Genomic DNA, 25,356 nt, shown 5'->3' on the forward strand with positions numbered 1-25,356 from the left:
CTGTCTGGCCCACTGTGGTGCGATGAGAATCAGCGTCATGTTGCTGGCTCTGCACTAGTTCAGTACCCTGTGTAGCAGTGGTATCGGTGGAAAAGCATAGGCAAATGTCCCTGACCAACTTATCCGCAAGGCATTCCCTAGGGATTGACTGAAAATTTGTCTCGATGTGAAGTGTTGGCATTTTGGGGTGTTGCAAATATGTCTATTTGCGGTGTCTCCCATTTGTTGAATACTTTCTGTAACTCCTGGTGGTTCATCTCCCATTCGTAGGATGCTGGCGACTGTCTGCTCAGTCTGTCCGCCTAAACATTGTCCTTTCCTGGGAGGTGTATTGCTAGGTCTATTTGTTTTGGAATAGCCCATTTCCAAATGCCCTGTGCTAGTGATGAAAGGATCACTGAGTGAGTACCTCCTTGCTTGTTTATGTAGAACATTGTCGTGGTGTTGTCTGTTTGAATCAACACTCTCCTTCTGTATAGGTGCTCCTGAAAGGCCTTTAACGCTAGGAAGACTGTCTTTAGTTCTAGATAGTGGATGTGTGTGACTGTGTCTTGGGGTTTCCACAATCCTCTCACTTTGAGGTTGTTCATGTGCGCTCCCAATCCCAGCTGGGATGCGTCCGTTGTGATGGTCACTGATGGAGCTGGTTGTGTGAATGGTTTTCCCTATGTTAGGTTTCTCTTGTTCCACCACGCCATCTCTTGATATATTGTTTGTGTGACCGCGAGGTCCTCCCAGCACCCTGTAGCCTGTTACCATTGCTGTTAAAGCCATTCCTGGACCGGTCTTAAATGTAGTCGGATGTGGGGGATTAAGTGTATGCAAGACACCATCATGCCCATCATCTTCCCCACTGTCCTCACTGTCAGTGCTTGCCCCTTGCGGTAAATCGGTCTCTCCTTCAGAATTGCCATGGTCCTTTTTATGCTTGGGAACACCTTGCCCTGTAAGGTGTTGATCTCTGCTTCCAAGAAGACTTTCACCTGCTCTGGTTCTACGGAGGATTTTCCCCATTGGATGGAGAACCCTAATCTCGACCGTGTTTGTATCGTTGTCTGAGTGTTTTCTTTGCAGGCGTCGTATGAGCTTGCCTTTACCAGCCAGTCGTCGAGATACGGGTATACGTGTATTACCTGTCTCCTCAAGTGTGCCGCCACTGCTGCCAGGCATTTTGTGAACAGCCTTGGCGCTGATTTCAGACCGAAGGCTAGCACTGTGAACTGGTAGTGTATATTCCTTACCACAAACTTTAGTGTTTGTGTTTTCTGTTCAATGGTATGTGCAGGTATGCATCCTTTAGATCTATTGTTATCATGTAATCCCCTAGTTGTATCTGGGGAAATACTTCTTGTAGAGATGTCATTTTGAATTTTAGCGTTCTTATGTACTTGTTTAGGTACCTTAAGTCCAGGATAGGACGTAATGTCTCGTCCACCTTTGGTACTAGAAAGTAAGTGGAGTAAACCCCCTTCCCTCTCTGATGTGCTGGTACCTTTTCTATGGCTGGTTTGTCTAGAAGTTCCTTTGTTTCCTGTAACAAATGTGATAGTTCTCCTCTTGAGTGAATCTTTTTGTTTGGCTTTCTGTGTGGAGGTTGTCCTTGTAGTTCTATACAATAGCCATGCTTTATGATGTTTAGTATCCACTTGTCTGTGGTCATCTCACTCACTCCTGGAGGAAGTCTTTTATCCTGCCTCCTACTGGTGTTGCATGCTGGAGGGACGGACAGTTTTTTGGTTGTTTTGTTATATGACACATCCCAGCTGATGTGGTCTGGGTGTGTGTTGAAGTTTTTTTTAAATCACTTGGAGGCAGGCTGTTGGCCTCCTTTGGGTGTGCCACCTCGTCTTCTTGTAGGCCCACGAAAGAACTGGCAACTAGGTTGGTATTGCCATGTCGGCTGTTGCTGTCCCTGCTGTTGACCCTGATTTCCCCCTTGGAATCCTTGGTTGAAGGATTGGTGAGATGTGGCTGGTTGGTTGTTACCCCTGCCTGCTGGTCTTTGTGGTACTCCCCTTCTCATCCCCCTGAATTGCAGGGCTCCCATTGACCTTGCAGTCTCATTTACCTTTTTCAGTTGATTCAATTTTTCGTTGACACTGCTACCAAACAGTTGTTCACCATTAAAGGGTGTGCTGAGGATGTCACTTTGGACTTCAACCTTGAAACCAGATATACAGAGCCAAGCATGTCTTCTCTCCATCACCCCTATCATCATTTGTCTTTTTGATGTTTCTGCTGCGTCTAGAGCCGATTGCAAACATGTATTGGTCATGTTTTTCCCCTCCTCTACCAGGTAGCTGGCCCTCTTATGGTATTTGTCTGGTAGGTGCTTGAGAAGTCCTCAAACCTCCTCCCACTGTTGGCATGTGTGCCTATTGATGAGGGCATTGGAGTTTGCTATACAACACTGTATTGCCGCACTCCTTTCCATCTTTCTCCCTGTGAGACAATCCTCTTGCTTTCCTTATCAGGAGGTGGTCCTGTATTTGTGGGGATGTTGGCTCTCTTTCTGGCTGTGGCTGCTATGATGGAGTCAGGTGGTACTGACCCTCTGATGTACACGGGGTCCTGTGAGGAGTGTTTGTATTTCTTTTCACACCTTGGGTGACAGATCTGCATATAGCTGGTTCTTTGAACGCCTCCCTTTTTCTGTCCAGCACACTAGGAAGCATTGGCAAGAATAGGCTCCTTGTTTGGGTTGGCAAAAGTGTTTCCAGAAGGAAACATGCCTGAGGCTTTTCCTCCTCCAGCTTCACCTTGTATGTCTCTGCCGCCTTCTTTACGACTTGGTTGTACATTCCAATGTCGTCTGGCGGCGAAGGCCTCAAAGGGTAGGACTCTACGCCCTCCCCCGGCGATTTGGCGTCGAGGTCCTGCCACGGAAGATCTTGAGACTCCGAAATTGTCGAGGCCTGGTACGATTCTTCTTCTTCCTCGCTGTAATAATGCAGGTCTTCTTCTACCTGCTCTTCTGCGGGTTCTGGAGTGTTTGGCGGCTGGAGTTCTTCAGTGTTACCCTCGGCTTCGACCTAGAGCATGGGTTTCAATGGAATCATGTACCGGCCCATTTTGTCGTCAAACTCCTTCTTTCTCTGGAAAATATTCGCCATTTTGAGTCTTCTCCTTTTCCTGTCCATCTCGGACGCTTGTTCGGCGTCGAGATTCTCCGGCCTTCGTTTCGCGATGGTCTACGTTGTCGCAGGCTTGGACGATGGGCCCTGTTTTTGGGCCTCTTGCCTCGACGTTGAGCGTTACTTTTCTGGAACTGCTTTCAATGGCCTCGCCTTTTCCAGGCTTTTCGCCGGCTGGGAGTCCTTAGCCAAGCATCTGCTGGGCTGTTTATCTCTGTGTGCGGCTGCTAACGTCAAGGACTTCGACGGCAGTGCCCCTTTTTGGGAGGATTTGGACTCACTCCTTCGAGTGTCCGTCGAGGTTCTAGGGGTCGAGGCCTCTCTTACCTCCTTCCTCTTTTCAACCTTGACGCCAGTCGAGTCTTCTGCGCCTTCGGCGAGGTTGTCCTCTTCATCACCGCAGAGTCCCAAGACTTGGAGCGATGGAGGTGCTCCCTGGCCCTGCATGATGTGCTTCGCCATCAGCTGCCTCTCACATTAAGTGTCGTAGGCGTGAAAACCACGCAGGCATTGCAGTCCTCGCTTCGGTGGTCGAGCGGAAGGCAGAGGTTGCAGACTGGATGCTGGTCCTTCTGCGCGTACTTGTGTCTGCAGTTCTCGCAAAATTTGAACAGTGTCTTGTCCATCACGGTGCTCAGGGGGCCCCCTGTGCACGCATCGTCCGTGGCATGTCGAAGGATTGGATCTTTCCCTTCTTCGTCGGCCCTGTTAGTTGACTGGTGTTCTGTTCACTGTAAGTCGATTTTCTGGTGTAATTTCTTTGAATTTCTGGTGATTCTGTCTCCAAAGTTCTGGAGCTCCTTCGTTGACAATCCAAACCCAACGGTGGAAAAAAGAATCTGAAGATGGTGATCAAAGGAGGGAGCTTCCGCAGGAAGCGCGCAAACGTCACAGAGGTCACCAAATGGAGGTAAGTCGACGCCCACCCTATCTGTGTCGGATTTTTTTTTTTTTTTATAAATAAAAGGGAAAATACAACAATTCTGGACCCAACCACGAGATGGCAGAATAATGCACAGCATAGTTAATGCAGAAAGACTCATGCTGCAAAACTAAATGGGATATTTTATATATGTATCTCTCAATATGTGTTCCTGAATCCCGAACAAGCGGGACAAGTATTCTAATGTTAATGAACCATTAAACATAGAAACTCGCATGCTACAAGACTAATGAGAGATCTGTAAAACAGAATCATGTGTCGGTGTGGCACTTATATTTACATAGAGACTTTGAAAGAATGCCGAAGTAGTGCTCAGAGTTGGGATATTAGCTATGGCCTGATGCAGAATACCAGCTCATCCATTAACAGCGGTTATGCTCGATAAGCAGTTAATTCTCACAGAAGTGAAACAGAATTGCCTTTACTGTAACCTAAAACATTTTTTGCAGGTTGCACAGAAACAGCTGAAGAACAACTTACATATTCTGATGCAGACAATACAAACTCACCTGGTTCTGGAGCAGCTTTTGTTTCCTTGAAAGGTTTTGAGGAGTGGGTCTGGAAGGACTGAAGAAGAAAAATGCATGTTAAGGATATTTTCATTGCTTGGTTGTAAAACTAGTTCTTTAAGCATGGGCATCTTTTTTGAATGATTAAACATTAAAATATCTTATCTGTGAGCAGAATGATATCACTCGTTTAATTGGTCACATTCAAAAAACATACCTAGAGTGCCCAAAAAAGTTACAAAAATGCAGCCACTTCGAGTTCAAACTCAAAATTTTACAACACATCTGCCTAAAAGACTGTCTTTCAATTTTGTGGAGTGTTCAAAACAAATCAGGAAGGTCTGTATACAATCATCACTGCGTACGCAACATTCTGATATGGCAACTCTAAGGATTCCAGACGCTCGACAGTTCCAGGATGCACTGCACCCCAAAAGGAGTTCTTTCTGAAGGGACAGTCAGAGTAGTTATTCAAGATGAGGCGTTACCCCTGATCTTGCAGGGTGGAGGATGATGAGATCCACGATAGAGAAGAATACATTTACTTGCCTTTGGTAATGTCAATTTTGATGGATATGACCGCTCCCCCTTTATATGAACTTTATCCCTGGTGCAAGTCTAGATCTACAATCACATCAGCAATCGCTTGTCTTCGGAACCAGTTGGCACTGTTTGACACAGAGCAAGTTTTGCAGGATTCTTCAAGCAGAGACGTAACTATTAATACTGCAGCAGGTGCAATGGCACAGAGACCCGGGTAGCCCACTGAGCTCTGATCGTTTTAGTATCCTACAGTGGAGGGGCCCATTTTCCCGACTTGCCCCTGGCACCCTTGCTAATCCACCATGTCCAGGGTTTATTTAAAGGGCCAGAAGAACTGCTATATAAGCTATGTTGGTTTTCACCCAGAGAGACCAGGAATGCATAGAGCAATGCCACATTAAACAGAACAAAACACATTTTCCAACTTCAAGAAGAGAGATGGTAGGGTGATCAGGAATCTGCGTCACTTTTTATCAGAAATAAAATATAAAGGTAACTAACTAGGTCTTCTAGTAGAATTTGCTTTTGCATATTGTTTGTATGAAACACTCTTGAAGCACCTCCGAGACTGAGAAGGAATAAGAACTGTTTTGCAGCCTAGACCGGAAATCTATCAACTACTCTCAAAGTGAGATTGTGGTTTCCTTGCGAAGGAATGCACTGCATACCGAGCTGCTGCCTGAAAAACAAATTAAACTGGGAGAACCTCTAAGAAGGGCAGAGGTAGCTAGAACAGCTCTTACAATATGGGTTGTGAAAACATCAAGGAAATATTTACCAGACTAAATAAAGAAATGCACAAAATTCATTTAGAAAACAGAGGCGTGCTTGAAAGAAAGGAATGAGTCATCATTCACTTGGAATCTGGCACACCTATAGGTGTATATCCCTCAGAGCCCCGAGTCTATTAAGCCTCTCCTTGTCGGTAAGATTAAGATCTGGAAAGGACAGCAAGTGGTATAAGAAGGAACAAATGGAATTCTAGGACAACTTTAGGGAACAAGAGGGCTTAACCTCCAGAATCACATACTCCTTAAAAAAACAAGGATTTGCAATGCAATAGGTCTCACAATTGCGAGATTTTTAGCTCTTAGAATTGTACATGGCAATGCCTTTTTTTTATAATAAAAAGCATTGCCATTTACAATACCAATAGGTCAAAGTTTGGCAAAAACGCGACCTATTGTATTGTAGGCTCTGGGTATCTGTTTGGCAAGAGCCCAGTACATCAGCAGTTCAGCAAAAAGTAGGGGCTACCATGCAAACAGAGGGCCCTTTCTTACAAAGTGCACCAAGAAAGGCTGAAGCTAGATTGAGGGAGAGACATCAAGTGGAGAGCTAGGTTGTAATTAGAATTCACAATGGAGGAGGGCATGCGACGCGGCGGACAAGATGGCCGCTCCCCCCTGAGCTCTGCAATTTTGGCGGCGCTTTCATAACGAAGGTCCCGTTTCCAGACAGCGAATTCTGGTGCAAACGGCTGAATCCGGCGGCGGAAATGCCCCTCCTCGCCTTGGTATGCTTTTTTCTTCAATTGTGCATTTCTTCTTGAAAAATTCGAAAACGCTGATTTCCACAAAACGGCCGCCATTTTGTTTTTTTCATTTTACCCGTTTTTTGTCAAAAATAGACCTCATGCCTGATTTTGGTCCTCTAGACTTATTTTTACTTGTTTACACTTCACTGATGGATTCTTGAGGCATTTCTGCGTTTGCAACTTGGAGACTCCCTCAGTTTCTTCTTTCCATGTGCGCTACCGGTTTTTGAGGTACATTCTTTCACTCATCACTGTGCGCACCTTATTTGCGGCTGTTGCCTGCGTTCTCAAGCCTCATACCCTTCGTTAAGGAACTCTGCTTCATTGCTGTGACTTTTTGGGGCATTTCTTTGATTACATATTCTGCGAGTTGCCTCCTCTCTTGTTCTACATTGGTCCTCTCAGCATTTGCCTTGATGGAGCACCCAAAGGCATCTGTCTCAGCTTCTACTACGCGCAAAGACACTGCTGCTCCTGGTAAACGCCTTAAAAAGGATCCTCCTTCTCCAGCTAAATCTCCACTTCCTGTCACCCTTGAGGATATCATGGAGGAATTACGCCTTATTCGCCCCTTTATGGCAGACACCACTACCACTCTTCAGAGACTGGACGATAAATGGTCCAATTTGGACAAAAGGGTATCGGATGTTGAACAACAGATTAGTGATGTTCAAGATGTTGCTGCCAAAGTAGTTAGCCTTACTAAGGAAGTGGAAATGCTCAAGAAAGCCTCTGAGGATTTGGAGCATCGTAATAGGTGCAACAACCTGCGCATTTATGGTGTTCCGGAGAATTCGGAGGGGTTCGAACTCATCCACTTTTTGAAGTCATAGCTCTAGCCTATCACTGGACTGCCTAAACATCTCGATGTGAACATCCAGAGAGCGCACCGTCTTGGTCCTCAAACCTCTTCCACCTCTTAGAAACCCAGGGGTATCATTGCGTATTTTCTTCTTTACTCTGACCTCATGAGTATCCTTCACTCTGCTAAGCAGCATAAACAGCTTCTTTGGTCTGGTGACACACTCTTTTTTACTCAGGATGTTTCCAAATTGACTGCTGCTCGACGCAAGGAATTTCTGGATTTAAGACCCACGCTTCGTTCCATGAATGCAAGATATGGCCTCATTCATCCGTGCTTCTTCAAGGTTACTTATAAAGAAAGAACTTTTAGCTTCGACACCCAGCTGATCTTCGGAAGTTCATCAATACCCACAAAGAGGATTCTATGGAACACAGCAGTTCTTAATGTTTTAATGTCTTTTCTTGTTGTTGTATGATGTTTGGTCTTTTTGTTCGTCAGTATAATATGTTTTTGTTCTCCGATCTTGTTTTTCAGGTCTCTTCTCCAAGTGTTTTGGTTTTGTTCGCCTTCCTCACTGTATTGGGCTGTTATTCGTCTTATTCGTTCCAGTTCGCTGCCTTCCCTTCATAAATGTTTGGTAAGTCTCCTTCATTTGTTTTTTATCGTCATGTGTGGTCTCCCTCTCCGATTGTCTCTTCTCTTTCTTTCCCTTATTATGTACTTTTGAGACCATGCCTTTGACGTTCTCTTTTATTGTGCGGTCGTCTTTTCCTGTTGCTCCTGCTCTCGCTCTATTGCTCTTCACGTTATTTGCCCTCTATGGCTGAAGCCCTTCTGGTTTTTTGCCATCCTTCTCTTCTCTCTTTTTCTCAGGGGTGCTGTGTGCTCCCACTCCCACTTCTTTTCTCCTCTGTCTCTTTTCCTCTCTCTTCTTCTTTCTTCATGGCATTCTTACTGTTCTTGTGCCTCCTTTTTTCTATCTTCATTGCTTTCTTCTTTCTTCACATTGCGTTATGGGTTTTTCTGTTCTTCGTTTTATGCTATTATCTCTCTTCTGCTATTGCCTATTTTCTGCATTTTTCTTTCTTTATATCTTCATGCTTATCTTTCCTTTTTATTTTTAAATGAATGGTCTTCGAGTCATTTCTTGGAATGTTAAAGGCCTTCGTAACCCGATTAAAAAACAGCGGGTTTTATCTCACTTAGCCAGATTAAAATGCCAAGTTGCTCTATTGCAAGAAACCCACCTTTCACAAAAAGATCTTTCCTCTCTACGTAAACAGTGGGTGGGTGATGTTTTCTGTTCACCGTCCGTTAATAATAAGAATGGTGTTCTTATTTTGTTCCATAAATCGTTGTCTGTTCAGTTAAAAAATGAGATTTCTGACTTTGATGGTAGATGGTTGTATTTAGATGTCAAAGTTAATGACGCTGATTTATCCTTTTGCAATGTTTATGGTCCGAATGGTATTGATCCTACTTTTTGGACTGATTTCTCTATGTTCCTCTCCTCGCACACTAGTGTTGATTTAATTGTTGGAGGTGATTGTAATCAGTTAATGGACCCTTTTCTGGACCGTAAATCCCAGACCAGGGATATTCCTAATAAAATGCAAAAGTCCTTTTATCGTGCAATTTCCTCTAGAGGTTTAATTGATTCCTGGAGACTCTTTCACCCTGATACCCTGGAATTTTCCTTTTTCTCCCCTGTCCATGCTTCACACTCCCGGATTGACTATATCTTTCTCACCCAACACATGTTTCAATTCATGACAAATGTTGAAATTGGCTCTATTCTAATTTCCGATCATGCCCCCAGTCATTCTTGACATTGATTTACCCTCCCCTCTTCCCAGTTCTCGCCGTTGGCGTTTCAATAATTCTCTTCTTTTGGACCCTCAGTTTGTTGATCAATTCACTCTTTTTATGGATGATTTCTTTCATACCAATCTTAATTCCACCTCTCAATTCCATTTTGTTTGGGATGCATTTAAGGCTTCGGCCAGAGGCTTTATTATTGATTTTGTTTCGCGTAAGAAGAAATTGGCCGACTCTAAATCGTCTCTTATCCTTAAACAAATTAAAGACATGGAGCACCTTTTTTATACGTCCAACTCTCCCGATGCTCTTTCTTCTCTTGTCAAAGCTAAACTTCAATTTAATAAATTTTCTTGTGACTCTGCCTGCAACCATCTTTTAAAATTTAATTCCAAGATGTATGGTGGGCGCAATAAAACGGGCAGGTCTCTTGTCAATTATCTTAAAGTTAATAAACAAAAATCTAAAATAGCTGTTATATCAGATGCTGCTGGGATTCGTCATTGTACAGATGACAAGATCCTCGATTGTTTTGTTCAGTATTACTCCTCTTTATACACGCCCGAATCTACCCCGACTCCTTCTCAAATTGATTCCTTTTTTCTCAACATACCCAAATCCTCTTCCGCTACTCTCGATTTCTCTTCTCTGGATGCTCCCATCTCCGAGAAAGAGATATTACAAGCAATTACTCTCTTACCCAAAGACAAATCTCCCGGTCCAGATGGTTTTACTGTCCGTTGTTATTTTCAGTTCAAGAATGGTCTGATACCTCACCTATCCTCCTTGATATCTTCTTTTCTTTCCGCAGGCGAATCTAAAGGCTCCTTCAGCCAAGCCATGTTATGTTTACTTCCCAAAAAAGATAAAGATCCTTCCCTTTGTAAGAATTATCGACCCATTTCCTTAATCAATACGGATTGTAAAATGTATTCCAAAATTCTAGCTTCTCGTTTATCTACTTTTGTTCCAGACCTCATCAACATTTACCAGTCAAGCTTCGTTAAGGGTAGATCCATCACAGATAATTCTAGAGCTCTCCTTAATATTATTCATCTTGCCTCCAAAATGACAACACCTCTCGCTGTTATCACTCTTGATGGTGAGATAGCTTTCGATAGGGTTAATTGGGATTTTATGTTTGGGGCCCTTTGCTGGCATGGATTTAGTCCTCATATCATTAAACTCATACAATTATTATATTCCTCCCCTTCCACGTCCATTTGGGTTAATGGTTCTCAGTCGTCTTATTTTCCTTTACACAGAGGTACTCGACAAGGCTGCCCCTTGTCTCCCCTTCTTTTCATTTTAGCATTAGAAACCTTTCTTGAGAAGATTAGTCTTTCTACCTCCTATTCCGGTTTTGTTTATAAATCATTAAACATCAAATTCACAGCATATGCTGGCGACATTTTACTTTATATGTCCAATCCTGCTACCTCCCTACCGGCACTTTTTTCTTTACTCACTGAATATTCTTCAGTCTCTGGTTATAAGTTAAATATTGATAAATCTAAAGTCTTACCTCTCAACAAGTTCTGTCTTGCTCATATGTTTCATGGTTCCGGTTTTGCTTGGAATCCTACTAGTATCAAATGTTTAGGTATCTTATATACCTCGTCCATTAAAGACCCTGTTAAACTTAACCATAAAGATATTCTTTCCAAGCTTGTCACCTTAATAGAGAGTTGGTCCCCTTTATTCTTATCTTGGTGGGGTCGATTGGCAACTGTTAAAATGATGCTTCTCCCTATTAATTTTTACCTTTCTATGTTGCCTATTTCTCTTCCGGCTTATTTTTTCACTCAGATTAACCGTATTCTTACTCGTTTCCTCTGGAATAACGGTAAACCCAGGTTATCCATTTCCCGCCTTCAACACCCAAAGCATTTAGGTGGCGTAAATTTTCTCAACCTTGTCCGCTTTCATTCTTCTTTTACTTTAAAGCAAATCTGGCCATTTCTTGCAGATTCGCCCCCCCCCTTTTTCCCACTGCATGGAGTGCTTTAGAGCAAGCCCAATTATCGCCTTTCCCTTTTCTTGCTGCTATCCATTTGTCTCAACCTCCAAAACGTTTTCTTTCTCCCACTTTTAAGCTCTCTAGGGTACTTTCCCTTTCACTGTTTCGCTCTACATTTTCTCAGGCGCACTTACACTCCCATACCCCGTTATGGTACAACCATTCTCTGAAGATTAATAACTAGGCCCTATTCTGGAAGAATGGATTGACAAAGGCATTATGTATTTAGATGATATCTTTGTTGATGGTGCTGTACTGAATTTACCCACACTTTGCACTTCATCTCATATATCTAACACCCATTCTTCTCAGTTTCCTGACCTCAATATAGCCTTAACTACAATCTCCTCCTTGCACACCACTTTATCTGATGTTGTTCCAACAGATTCCACACCCTTAGTTTTTACTTCCCCGCACAAAGCGGCTACCATTTATAAGATCCTCTCCCGTTCTCTTCCTGATCGCCCCAAATCCAAACCTGAACTTGCATGGGAAAAGGATCTAGCACAGGATTTTTCCTTTCCTATTTGGGAGTCTATATGGTCTAAAATCCACACTATTTCTCGTTCAGCTAGCACCACTCAGACCCTTTATTTCTTTTAAAATAGACTTTTTCTTACCCCACATGACCTTTTTAAGTTTAAGGTCCTAGACTCCAGCCATTGTTGGTCGTGCTCTCACCCTGATGGCACTTTGTTTCATATGTTTGTTCACTGCCCCTTGGTCGCTTCCCTTTGGCAGCATATGTGGTGCAAGCTGAATGAAATTCTTAAATCCAATCATATCTTTGAAATTGTTCATTTTTTTTAGGTGGTTCCTCTCCTATTTGGAATGTTTCGCGCAATGTTCGTAATTTTATAGATTTGTTTATAGCCATTTCTTTGCAGATTATTACATCAAACTGGAAAGATACCTCAAAGATCTCTTCTACTGCCTGGTGGAATTTATTATGTCATCATCACAGACTTGATCGTGCACATGCTACAACTACCTCCCTTTTAATCAAAAGAGATTTGTTGTGGTTACCCTTAACCGAATTTCTTTCCATACGCCTACCCTAATATGCCTCATCTCCTCTCTATCCTCCCGCTTTCTGTCCCCCTCTCTTCTCGCCTTTCTTTCACTCTTTTTTCCTTACCTTTCCTTTTCCCCCTTTTCTTTCCCTTTCCATCTCCATAAAATTTAAAAAAAATGCATTTTCCCTCAGTATATTGTTTATATTCCCCCTTTGGGGTTTTTGCTCTTTTTATATTTCACTTTCTTATTGTATTATGCCATTTTTTTTTCTTTGCCTTTTTCTCTTATTGATTGTGATTCTGTAATTATATTTTATTTGGTTTATCTGGCTCAATAAAGCTTTCTAAACTAAAAAAGAATTCACAATGGAAAAAAAGAGCAATAGCACATGCCAAGGACATATTAGGAAAGACAGTGCAGAACCCCCCTCAGAGAAAAACAACAAAAATCAGGGGTCCATCACTGACGGGTGCCTACATAGCCCTTTAATTCTATATAGTAAGTTAACAGGGGTGTTAAAGACTGAGAGGCTGGGTGCGAGGCTGCAGCCATGGTAGTTGCCAGGCACAGATATATCCCAGAGGTGGTAAATGTTTAGTATGAGGAGGGGTACAGAGATGGTTAGGCCACTTCTGAACCCCTAAGAGCTTTCCACTTTAACCACGCCTGGGTCTGACTGGACTTCTGGAATGCCCAGGCCATCGAAACACAAGAATATAGGCAATGCCAGATATAATAAATGGGTGTGGTTTATTAAGAGCTAGAGAGTAATAATGTCTGGCTAATAAGGATACCTGGAGATGCTGTATTGAGAGGGGTGCAGTGGGGATTTACCTCAGATTTATCTGCAGACCTGACCAAAATCAATATAAGAAAAAATACCTACATGAGACATGGCTGGAAGAATAGGCAGGAAAGAAAGTCAAAGAACTGCGGGCCAAGCTGAGATTCAGCTGAAACGCAGCCTCCCTTTCCCCCCCCAAAGATCCCAACTCATCACAACCGAGACCTCGCCCTTCCCCTGGGGGAGGGGGGATCACTTTCATTGTTGGTAAATGGGAGAACATAGGATGCTAGCAAACCTTTTCCATCAGGACAAGACAAAACTCTTTCTTGCAATGCAAAAACAATTACAGATTTGAAAGATATCTGACAGGTACGGATACTGCCAGCTCAGAAGCGGAGCCTTAGATCCATGTAAAGCAAACGTAGCCAGCAGGACACCAACCCATTTTAAAAAAGAGGATTCAGTCCTTGCCGTTTCTAGATGTGTCCAACATACTTAAAGCATCGGAAGCAAGTGGTCAGGCCATGAGGTCCTACCATCTTAGGTGGGGTTGGGGATTCAAAGGGACATTTGCAGAGGCAGCACATGTTTTGCTTTAGTCCAACATCCCCATGTAGTGCAGGAATATTCCACATAGTGAACAGGCTTCCAATATTATGTGCCAAAGTTAAACAACATTATGCTTACATTGTGTACCTTTCTGACTGTGTTAGAATTGTACTGGTGATGCATACAAGACAGAGGAAACTTCCTTAATGTTGATGGTCTTGCCCTACCATTTGGATATTTTATAAAGATGTCCTTAGCTGCATCAGAATATTGATATTTTCCATTCCTACAGAGCCAGCAATAACCATCATGGGCTTGTGTTCTGACATTCGAAAAATCAAATTCATAATTGGGCTTTGCTCTTATATATGGCGGTAAGTACTATCATTAGAACAGATAATGTGCAATATAACACAAACAGAACAAACTTACCATGAGGTGGAGCCCATTAAAACAACATTGCATCAGATTAAAACAGCCATGCAGCTACTCTGCTCTTACTTCAGTGATGGAACAACAATATGTCCCTGCTCCTTTACAGAGTACACAGATTTTAAAATAAGCAAGAGCAATTAATACCATATCACTGTTTTTCCATGCGTCTGCTCTTCATGCTACACTAAACCTGTGCCTGTTTTTTCTCTTTTGATAAGGAGGGAAGGCCCGCTGGTATTTTAACATACTTATGGCTTGTAAGACAACATGGGAAAACTTAATACATCTGCAGCGGATTTTAAGGCTGCTGCACCTCTTACTCCACTGCTCTATATTTTATTTGATATTTACTCGATATTTACAACACATTTTTATTTTGACAATGAATAAAAGTGGTATATTCAATCAAGTGTTCTCCAAGGATCATTTTCAATATCAATCATTTCACACAAAAAAACTTGTCTGGTACATGTACATTTTATTAAGGATTTTGTTTTATAAAAGTAACATTTATTAAACCGTTTTCCAGACTACAGCACATAAACGTACTGGTAATACTAGTACAGTGCCAATCCTGGTTACGTAGCCTGCATTGTAAAGATGCAGGGGACTGTTCAGGGTTGTGGAACTAACCTCTGAAATAAGTATTTCAATTCCATGAACTATAAAAGCATAACTATCAGCCTTAAATACGGTTTAAAGTAGTGCAAGAGCAGACTATAAATATTTTCTAAAGAAAAAGGAGTCAGACAGACGCATCAATAGTGGTTTAAAACATTACATGCTGCTTAGGATCACTTTACCAGTGTTTTGATTTAGCAGGATTATATCATCCTGCTATGCCTGTGTATTTGGAGGGGACAATGTTTTCTTTAAATGCAAAGGTTAATAAGGAGCTAAAGCCACATTGGCAGAGAACAGTTAAATCTACTTATGTACAGATTAAGTCTGGGCACCTTATACGGAATACATCGTGTACTGGGGGAGGTACATCGATGATGTCATTTGCTTATGGTCGGGACCAGTGGAGCGCCTGGAAGAATACTTTGCCTATCTCAATGACAATGTGTTTAATGTCCGGTTCACTATGTCTTATAACAAACAATGTATTAACTTCTTAGACATTACATTCTACATCAAACAGGGTACCATTCACAGTAAACTCTATTGTAAGGAGACGTCCTGCAACTCGGTGCATCATGCATCCAGTGCACACGCGAGTTCGGTTATTAAGAATATACCCTTTGGAGAACTAACTCACATTAGGAGGAATTGTAGTGAGGGAGCGAATTTCCAGGCAAATGTCGCTGAAAGTAAGCAGAGGTTCCTTAAACGTGGGTACGATAGTAAGAACTTGGAAAAAGCTGAAGCTAGGATATATAATGTTGACAGGGATGCTACCCTATTAGATAAGTGTACCACAAGACAACAGGGTAACAACAAAAAAACTAAGGCCAGAATAGTGACACAATACACTATGCATAGTGACAAGATCTTCAATGTATTTCGCAAAAATTGGCACTTACTCACAGAAATCCCAGGTTTGAGAGAGAATGTGGACAGTAGGCACTCCATTACATATAGGAGGGGTGTGACCCTGCGGAATCACTTATGTCACAGTTATGTAACTACTCCTTCCAACAGGGTGATTGGATGCCACCGTTACCCAAAGGATTTTTTACTTGCGGGACTTGTAATGTTTGTACCATGGGCACAAATAAAATCAGAACTTTGTGTAAAAGGACGGTTGCTTTCTGTCCGTTTGTATGATCCATCATTTTGAGAATGAGTACATTTCTGTGAAAAGGATAAGGGAGTGTCCTGGAGGGACTCAGGCCATATGAGTATTTGGTTGGTAAATAAGAGATTGACAACAATACTTGTGTATACTGTTTATAAACTTAGGACTTTTCTATTTAATGTATAGCATTCTGGTGGTGATATATCTAACCTATATCTTGTTGAGAATCCGTTCGACTAACAAGAGAATAACAATAAGACTTATTAATACTGCACTTGTAGGACTGCTTAATCCAAACTCTAGTATTGGACCCACAGGCAGGATAGGGGCCAATTGGTGTAAAGGAGATTGGGGGTTATGTTTATTATGGGGTATTAAGTTATATTATGATTTTTTCTGCTCGGCACAGTGTCTTGCCCTGCACATATATGCCCACTCTTGAATTGCCAACACCTGCAGGGGATAATATGGAGGAGCCTTGTGCTAATATGACATTAGGGACTACCTCATTTAATCTACAGGTTTTTACATCATGAATATACATATGCCTCTGGCCCCACAAGTGTGTAACTTTTTTTTAATATAGACATATATTTTTCATGTTCTTGTTTCTTGTCCATTTAGGATGTGTATTCTTTCTTCTGCTGATTTACAGTTGGTGCTGTTGAAGGCACCTCATTTACTCTATATGGTTTTCCATCTTACATATGTATAGGCTTTTGACTCAATGAGTTGAATAACAAGTTCCACACACACACACACATATATATATATATGTGTGCGTGTGTGTGGAACTTGTTATATATATCTTTTCACTCTTTGTGGTTTTGTTCATCTCAGGAGGTACCCCACCCTTTTTGCCAGTTGTTAAGTTTACAGTTATCCTTGTCGACGACAGAGTTTTTTTCTTTATGCGCAAGGGAATATATCCTTCGAACACGCAAGGACGCCTATTGACATACGTTTTTGGCGATGGCATTAAACCGTTCTCAATGTGGAAGGGAGCATATGAATGAATTCTGTTTTTTGTTCTCTATAGACCAGGATGCTTAATAGAAAATGGATTTATTTTGAAGTGGAAACTATCATTTGCAGTCTTGCTTTACCAACATGGCGCCGTTTTTTACATAAATAGATAATTGTGAGGAAGTTGCAATATGGGCTCGTTATGGGTTCAGGAACTATTTGTGACGAAGGAGAAGAAATGCTAGTTAGCTTTTACATCCATGTGCTGCTTAATATACATTTTGACATGGTTTAAATTGTGGACATCGAAATTATTATTTTAGATGTCACACATTGATATCGGAATAATTATATGGCTTATGATTATGTATATAGACTATAATGTCTACAAACTGGTCATATCGTTCCTTACAGTTTTGGAAGTAAATGCATCAGTGTAGGTTTTTTCGACACAATACTTGCAGGTTAATCTCAGTTTAATTGCATAATTAAAGATGGCACTTAAAGTAGCGCCTTTGGCTCTTTCTTCCATACAAACTGGCTTTGGTGCCTGTCTGCAGCACTGTGACGTCATCCACACGCGTCTTAGTGTGGACCGAAGTGCTTTAAAAACTGCCGGGAAGGCTGATAGCGTATCCATGGATTGTGACGATTTTTGGACCTCGACGCCGTGACTCTGCGCGTAAGGAGGGTAAGTGGAACGACCGGACGCTGTGAGGTGGGGGCGCTTGTCATACGAGTTATCTCCTTGTTAAGTTCTCTAGTACACGTAATTTTAGCTCCATTTGAACTACTAAGGTGGTTATGTTAATATACAGCCACATTCAAAAACGGCTTACGAGTGAGTTGGCGGTTTTTTAACAACATTTTTATTCCGTCGGGCATTATGGGATTGCATATAGTTGGGCGGTGTTAATAAAGCACTGGCCTGGGGGGCTTGTACCTGTGCCAGCATGTGTTCCATGGCTTCTCGTAACACCGCCTTTGTAAGCCACCTACTATCAATATCTTGATTATATATTCGGATATGGGAGTACTACTATGGTACAACATCCTTTTACGCACAGCGAGCTCTTTTGCACCACTTGCCGGATATGGGCATGTCATTATAGTCTGTTAGTATACGCGCAGCGAGTTCTTTTGTATTACCTGCCTAGAATCCCCTGGGTGGGCAGTCCCAAATATGTTCTCTCTTAGGTGTATAACTAAAAGCTTTTTGAAGGGGCTTATTAGGCTCTTACTACTCATTATATAGATTTGACACGCCATTGGATTATTTTACCAATAGATTCCGTGTCTTTGAGATGTATCATGATCTCCCGTGAATATTAGCCTAAGGACCCACAGTACAGACCTTTGTGTAAGTATGTGGGGTTTTTTATGACTATTGAAACACTGTGTTATGTGAGACTCTTTGCTAACTACTTCCTGCTTTTAATTGTCAACTGTGGTATAGTTTCTATCAAAAGTGAACTCTGTTGCCTGGATGTTTTAGTCTCCATTTTTCAAATAAACTAGTAAATGTGCCACTTTCTGGTCTTCCATATCAACGACCCATAGTTGGCTATACATATTCTTCTTCGTGGTGTATGAAATAGAGACTTTATATATTTAGGGTAATTCGATTGTGTATATTTGATTTTTAGACTGTGTAGACTTCTGCAGCTCCACCTACTCCTTTCGTTGAACATTTCTCTATCTCGCCGTAATAGACTTCAAGACCCGGGTTTAAGTGGTGCTACATACTGTGGGACTGCCAAATTCTAGGTATTGTTTGTTTAGATATTCTCTTATGGACATAGGATTGATTGATACATAGGGATTAGTTTGTTTCTTTGGACTTAGAATCCGCACACTCATTGCTTATATATTTATTGTACTCTTTACATTTGTTCTTTTTGTATTGATTTTATGGACACAGTTCATTCTCTACAAACATTTCCGTGGACTTGTTGCTTCCCGACGTTACAATGGTGAGACACGGGAAGTGGTTATAAGAGTTGGAGAATTCAGCCCGTACAAGATATACCTTTCTTGCCCACCTACGCCTGTGTACAGTTCCGATAAGGGTGAGGATATGGGCACTTTTCAATGTGTTATTAATGACTCGAATCTCACTGTGTTCATAGAAGATGAATTGGATTTGAATATAGTGGATAGAGTGACACATACTATGTGTGTTTCCCTCAATCCAGACATATAATAGTTCAGACTGTGGGCAATATTGTTTGTAAACTTGGACTGATATGTTGTCTTTTACATCTCTTTTTGTTTAATTTACTGTAGATAGATCGTGGTATTTGTGATTGGAAAAATAAGAAACAATAGGATTGGGACTACCACGTCCAAGGCCAGTATTCTGGGCCCACCTTACGAGTTTACATACACATTTTTTGGTGAGGGTGATATTTTATTATTTTTTCTCTCTTGCTCTATGTTTGAAGAGTCCTGTTTTTTCCCCAAGGGCTTTTTGGACATTTGCCCTTTGTATATGTTTCTTTTGCTTTCTTCCCTTCCAGTGATCAGTTTAAATGTGGCATTATAGATCATGAGACGCTGAGAGTAAATTGACATATTATACAGGTTTAACCATATGATGAGTGGGGGGGGGGGTCTATTATTTGGTTAACCCCTGTCTCTTTTTCTATATAGGGATGTCTTTATGATTTTAGGCTTGATGTAAATATGTCATGTATTAGTGCCATATTTGTTCTGTGTTAATAGGATTAATTATGTCTAGGTGTATTTTTACATGTATTTTTATATTTTTTTCTTTTTGTTCTTGTCCTATGTAAATGTAAAATATATACATGTATATATATGTAGTTATTTATGTATTGTCTTGTGTTGCAGCCCTGAGGAAGTTCCTTTTTCAGGAATGAAACGCATTGGCTGTTGTCAAGTATTTTTATGAAGAAAAATAAAGAACTTTTTGAAACGAAGTGACCAGTTTGTGACTTCATCCCTGGTGCTGCCTCTACTCTTGCATTGAATTTTAATTCTGGATTTCCAGTCGGCCAGAGCTGCAGCAGGTCTCGCCGTTGGCTGGCATAGGACTTTACTTGATAAGGGACTTTGTGATTGATGTGCTCAGCATAGAGTCAGCTGCAGGTTCATTTTGTTGGACAATCGGAAGACTCATTTATGCATACAGTGGTCTTTGAGACGTTCCCTGCTGCCCAGTCCCCCCGATGTTTCGATCATAAACTTTAGCATTTGCTAGACAGCAGCAGACTCGCCATCTGACTGATAACCACTTAATCATGTCCTTGACACTCAAAACCATTTAACATACAATTTCTAGGGAGCACAAACAAATTATGCCAAAAAGAATTATTGTAATAACAATGTAGGACTGTCGTAATCCATTCACAAATGTTTCTAAAATGCAAGAAGGGGGAAACTGAATTTGGGTGTTGCAGAATAACATTGATGCAAGGCTAGCTCCAATAATATTTTACTATTAAATAACTCCCCCTGAGAAGATGTATATTTTGCCATCTACTGAACAGCTGAAAAACTATTCTGGAATAGAAAAAAACAAACTTATCTTAAAGTACCAGTTGGATGATGATGATGCCTCTGTGAAATGGCTTATAAAGTATCACATATGGCAACTCTTTATTGGTAAAACCACACATTTATGCAAGGGAAGAGGCAACAAAGCTAAATGTGTATTTTAGGGGCTATGCCCCCCAAATAGTTTGCCTAGGTGTCTCACCTGATGGTATTGTTTAAAGACAATCTGTTTAAGGGAATCCAAACAACGACTGCTGAGTTCCATCTCTTGGATCTGGCTGTATTTTGTAGCAATCACCAAAGCCTTGTAAACAAAAGTAAAAAGTAAGTTGCTTGTAGTCCTAACTCGCAATTATGATCATCTTCAGTTAAGTCAAACACAGAAACTGAATAATCCCACCCACTTTGATTGGATCCGGTTGCGTTTTTACAAGCTATTATCTCTTTGGCAAATATAATGGTATATTGAAAACAAGCAGTGGCAATCGCAAGAAGTCTGGGTTTGAAAGTGCATGCTCAATCGTTGATAGCAAGACATCATACATGCAAGGCACACTCTCTCGCTCATCATTGTCTCTAACCATCTACACAACCACAATAAAACAGACACAAACTCAACAAATGTAAGATACAGTAAAAGACTAAGAAGAAAAAAAAATATGCAGCTTAAACATGGTAAGCATTTGCTTAAAAGAACAAAATTAAACTCGCATCCGGCTGACATGTTGAGAACCAACATGTTGGCCATTTTGAATGGTAAAACTAAGGACAATACCATTCCATCGTAGTCACCTGGTTGAAATACAGTGACTGTGTGGTATGCGCAGCAAAGCAGATGAAATGAGCGCAAGGCAAGCAGCCTGCTAGCATTGTCTGGGGAGCTGTTGTATGCTCTAAAGAAAACAATACATTACAAAGTGGGAGGAAATCAAAGGGGACATGTAAAGGAGACATTGGAGAAAATGAACGACTGCCCACCACCCCTGGGACTGAAATGAACTTATTTTCCAAACAGATCTGCACATGTGATCAACACATGCCTTGCCTATGGCTACAGATTAAAGGCTGAAGTTAGTTGACTTATTGCAGCGTGATATATATGATGTCATCGATTTAATTATTGCTTAAGGGACCAAAGGCAGAAGAGGCATTAACACTGTGCAATAACAACCCATGCTTAAATGACCTAGGGCTTCAACATTTCTTTTTCATAATAAATTAGACCTACTGTCTTTGCCAGAATTTAACATTTAAAATAATAAATAGATCAGACGTATGGCATCTGAAATAACTTTTTCCAGTGAGCCAATCAGGTCTACAGCTTTTATAACTGGCTTGTTACTATAACCAACTCAGACATACTGTATTGAGCACAAGCTTGCCCACAAAGCAACCACCTGGTAGGCCATTTTAAAATTGGAGTTGTGAAAACAATATAACATCCATTCTAATAGGTCTTAATAAGAGTTATCATAACGCAGCACAAACACCAAAGCCCATTCCAATTATGGTAACCTTGAATTCCATTTAACAGAACACCTGCCTAAGGGTTCAGTAGAGGGTAATAACAATCCACGTATAAGTCAGTCTTTTGATGCTTTTATGGTTTTTAAATTACCGGAATAAAGTATTTTTGACTGACTGACTGAAGTCAGTCTTTTATTTTAATGTTGCTTAACATTAAGACATACAAACAATATATATCCAGTCTGGTATACGCAATCTAAGGGGTGACAATACAGCCTTTATAACATATTGTAAAAAGAGTTACAACCAACAGCTACCTATCTACCATCATCATTTTGTCTTTATTTCAGTAAATCACCAAAAAGCACTAAAGTCATACTGCACCAATACAATAAAAAACATTAAAAATATCTCAATAAATAATTAAGAAACCCAAAGAGGGTGACATGAAGTAGCGGAATATGGGAAATTACCATCCATATTAAAAAAAACAAAAAAAAAACAAGCGTAAAATAGATAAAATACATACATATTGACAACAGTCTGGATACATACTAAACACAGCATATAGTTCTTAAAACACAGCCCATTTGCATTCACATATGAAAAGTGTGTCAGTCCTCTGGGCCAAATCTAATGATAGGAGAGAAGCCCATTTCTGTCTATGTCTCCACATGTACAATAAGACCCAGGAGACAGCAAATACAATGTATTGGGCTGTATTAGATTTAAGTATTCTTAATACAGTTCTACAGTCCCTGACACCCGAATTGCGACACAGCAGCACAAGTCATACCCTCCTGTGATCGTGTTACTCAGGGCAAAAGAACAAAATGTGATCTATGGATTCCTTTGTCTCTGGGCAAAAGGGCATCTCATCTCTAATTCAGAAAGGGTACGCTGCCATCTCACGGTAAACAACTGAAGTGGCAGCAACCCTATTCGGAACTTAATATACAGTGTTCTAGCGTCAGGCGGCTCAATTGCATCAACGTACACTTCCGAAGAGTGGGCATCCTTAAACTCCAAAAAAGCAGAGGTCAAGAAGCCCACCCTGCCGAGCCTTCCGGGCACAGCCACAGATTCTCACATCCTATCTCAGTCAGCCAGCGTTTGATAAACCAATGGATCCTGGCGGTCTCAGAAGGTTTTAAGATTTCTTCTAAACGTCTCTGATAAGACATTAGTTCTGAGGAGGACCAAATCCCCCTCCGGTACATCAAAGGTCTTAGCCTTTTTCTGTGGAGGATAGATCAAATGCCAAGGTCAAATCAAAGGGGGACAAGTGTGCTACTAACTGGAAGGTTGCTGAGTAGTCATAAAAGTTCTCCACCATATAATGACCTTTCTCCCCCAGTGCTTGTAGATTTGCAGTGCAGGTGTTAACATGCGAAAACTAGAGCCCCACAGAACCCATAAGATACCTCCTGTATAGAGCTCCAATCTAAGTTTGCACTTGTGGATCTGAGAAGACCAGCCAAAGTTTAGGGTGTACCCCACATATTCAAAAGTGCAGACTCTCCAATGGGACACCATTAAAAACTGGGTGCGACCGAGTAGTTTGGAAGGGATTTAAGGTCATAGACTTGGTTTTATTAAGGTTGATCAACAGCACACTCTGCCTGCAGGAGATACCAAACTGACTGAGCAGATTTTGGATACTCATGGGGACTTCAATATAACCAAGGTGTTGACCACGAAGAGGAGTGCAGGGACCTTCCTTCTAGTCAGACTCTGGGCATCGTGCTTACATTGCTCCAGATGGGCAACCAAATCATTAATGAATAACAAAAGCATGGTTGGGGCTGATGCTCACCCCTGTCTAACACCCAGACACTCTGGAATGGGGTCTGTCATCCCACCCGGAGGAGTCACACCTAACCTGGGCATAATTACTCAAGTGAAGCCTACCAATGACATTAACTAAGTATTTAGGAACACCCATGTTGGTCAGAACTTCCCACAGGGCCTGCTTAAGGACAAGATCAAATGCAATCGAAGGTCGACAAAAATTATGTATAGTCGGTCAAGACTCAAAGTGACATATTTTCAATGAGGCTTATGGACCGATAGTTCGATGGGATGGACCTTAAGCACTTTTTATAGATTGGAATAATATCAGTCCTACCCATGCCTGTGTCATGCATATCCCATCCATTATGGTATTGAAAAAGAAAGATAAAGCAGAGGCCCAAGATCTCCTTCTCAGCTTCATATGGATCCCCTGTACCTTGTCCAGCCCAGGCGCTATCCCTGGTATAATCCAATCTAACTCTTTAATAACTTCACTCGCGATGACAGGACAAGTTACACAATCAGCCAGACTAGATGGAAACAACCTTGTCAAGGACAATGGATGGACAACCTGCCTCTCCCAATAGTACAAGATCATACATACCACCTTCACAGCCCGACAAGGCTGTGCCCATATGCGTACCTCTAGTCTAGGCCCGCTACAGACTCATTCAGCCCAGGATCACTCAAATGTAGACCTGAGCAATGGCCAGCTTAGGCAGAAGCCATTATATTACTAGACAGTGGGGCAGTAGTTTCTAGACCTTATTAGGCAGAAGGCGTGATCTTTCCCTTTTACTGCGAGCAGTAGTGCCCCCCATTTGGCCATTTCATGCTCTAATTTAGCCTTGTCTAATGTGGCATTTCGAAAGCCCTGGCTTCCTGAATTTAGTCTCTAATCCCGCCTTTACTGGCAGCCATCAGGGAGTTCCTAAATAACCTACAAGCCTTGGTGTACCAATGGGCCTTATGGCCTTCCTTAGAGAGGGACCTTGCGTCCACTTAAAATGGTCACTTCAGGAGCAAAAGGATTATGTTACTTAACCAGTAAGCATCTGTTCTTGGCATGTAGAGCTGTAGATTCACATGCTTTGCATATTCCTGCCATCTAGTGTTTGGTCCGGATGTATGCAAGTTGCTTTTAACCAAAAAGGTTTTCTAAGTCACGAGGTAAGGTGACTCCTCTTTTCGGTGATAGTGCGCATGGGCATCGACTTTATTGTTCGAGATTGTTTTGCTCGTAAGAGGGCGAGAATGGAGTGATTGAGTGTAGTACAGAGATGTCCATACGCATGTTAGGTAGTTAATGAAAACGAATAGTTTCTTACCTGTCGGTGTAGTTTTGCAGCTTGAAGATCTTTCTGGATTCACTATGCTGTGCATATTCCGCAATCTGGTGGTTGGGTCCGGAATCGTAGTCTTTTTTCTCTCTTTTTTTTTTTGTCGTAGCCCAGGTGGGCGTCGACGTCCCACCATTTGGTGTACCTTCGGTGACGTCGGCGTGCTTCCGGCGGAAGCTACCACCCTTGGGCGCCATCTTCGGATTCTTTTTTCTGTCTCTTTTTCTTTTTTGTCTTTGTAGTGAATCCATGGCTATGATTGTTAATCGTTTTTCAACGTTAGTGTTTCCACGTATCACGTAATTGTTCCAACTTGCTTTCCTTTCCATCTGTTTCCACTCTCTTTTCCAGCCTCATCTTTCTGGCGGAGGCGGGTGGGTTCGCTAGTGAATCCAGAAAGATCTTCAAGCTGCAAAACTACACCGACAGGTA

The 25,356-nt window shown here is 41.6% G+C and overlaps 1 protein-coding gene across 4 annotated transcripts in view; it reads right to left on the reverse strand.

Annotated features, from left to right (window-relative positions):
- Positions 1-25,356, reverse strand: part of CENPN (centromere protein N) — a 308,258-nt gene that overhangs the window by 83,982 nt on the left and 198,920 nt on the right. For all 4 annotated transcript variants that reach the window (XM_078671014.1, XM_078671016.1, XM_078671013.1 and 1 more), the window contains 2 exons: positions 20,526-20,627; positions 4,587-4,644 (listed from right to left, as the gene is read on the reverse strand). In XM_078671014.1, coding sequence (XP_078527140.1) covers positions 4,587-4,644; positions 20,526-20,627 — 160 coding nt within the window. The remainder of the gene's footprint in view (positions 1-4,586; positions 4,645-20,525; positions 20,628-25,356) is intronic.

The sequence above is a fragment of the Lissotriton helveticus genome, chromosome 12 (genome assembly GCF_964261635.1).
Source record: "Lissotriton helveticus chromosome 12, aLisHel1.1, whole genome shotgun sequence".
NCBI classification, from domain to species: domain Eukaryota; kingdom Metazoa; phylum Chordata; class Amphibia; order Caudata; family Salamandridae; genus Lissotriton; species Lissotriton helveticus.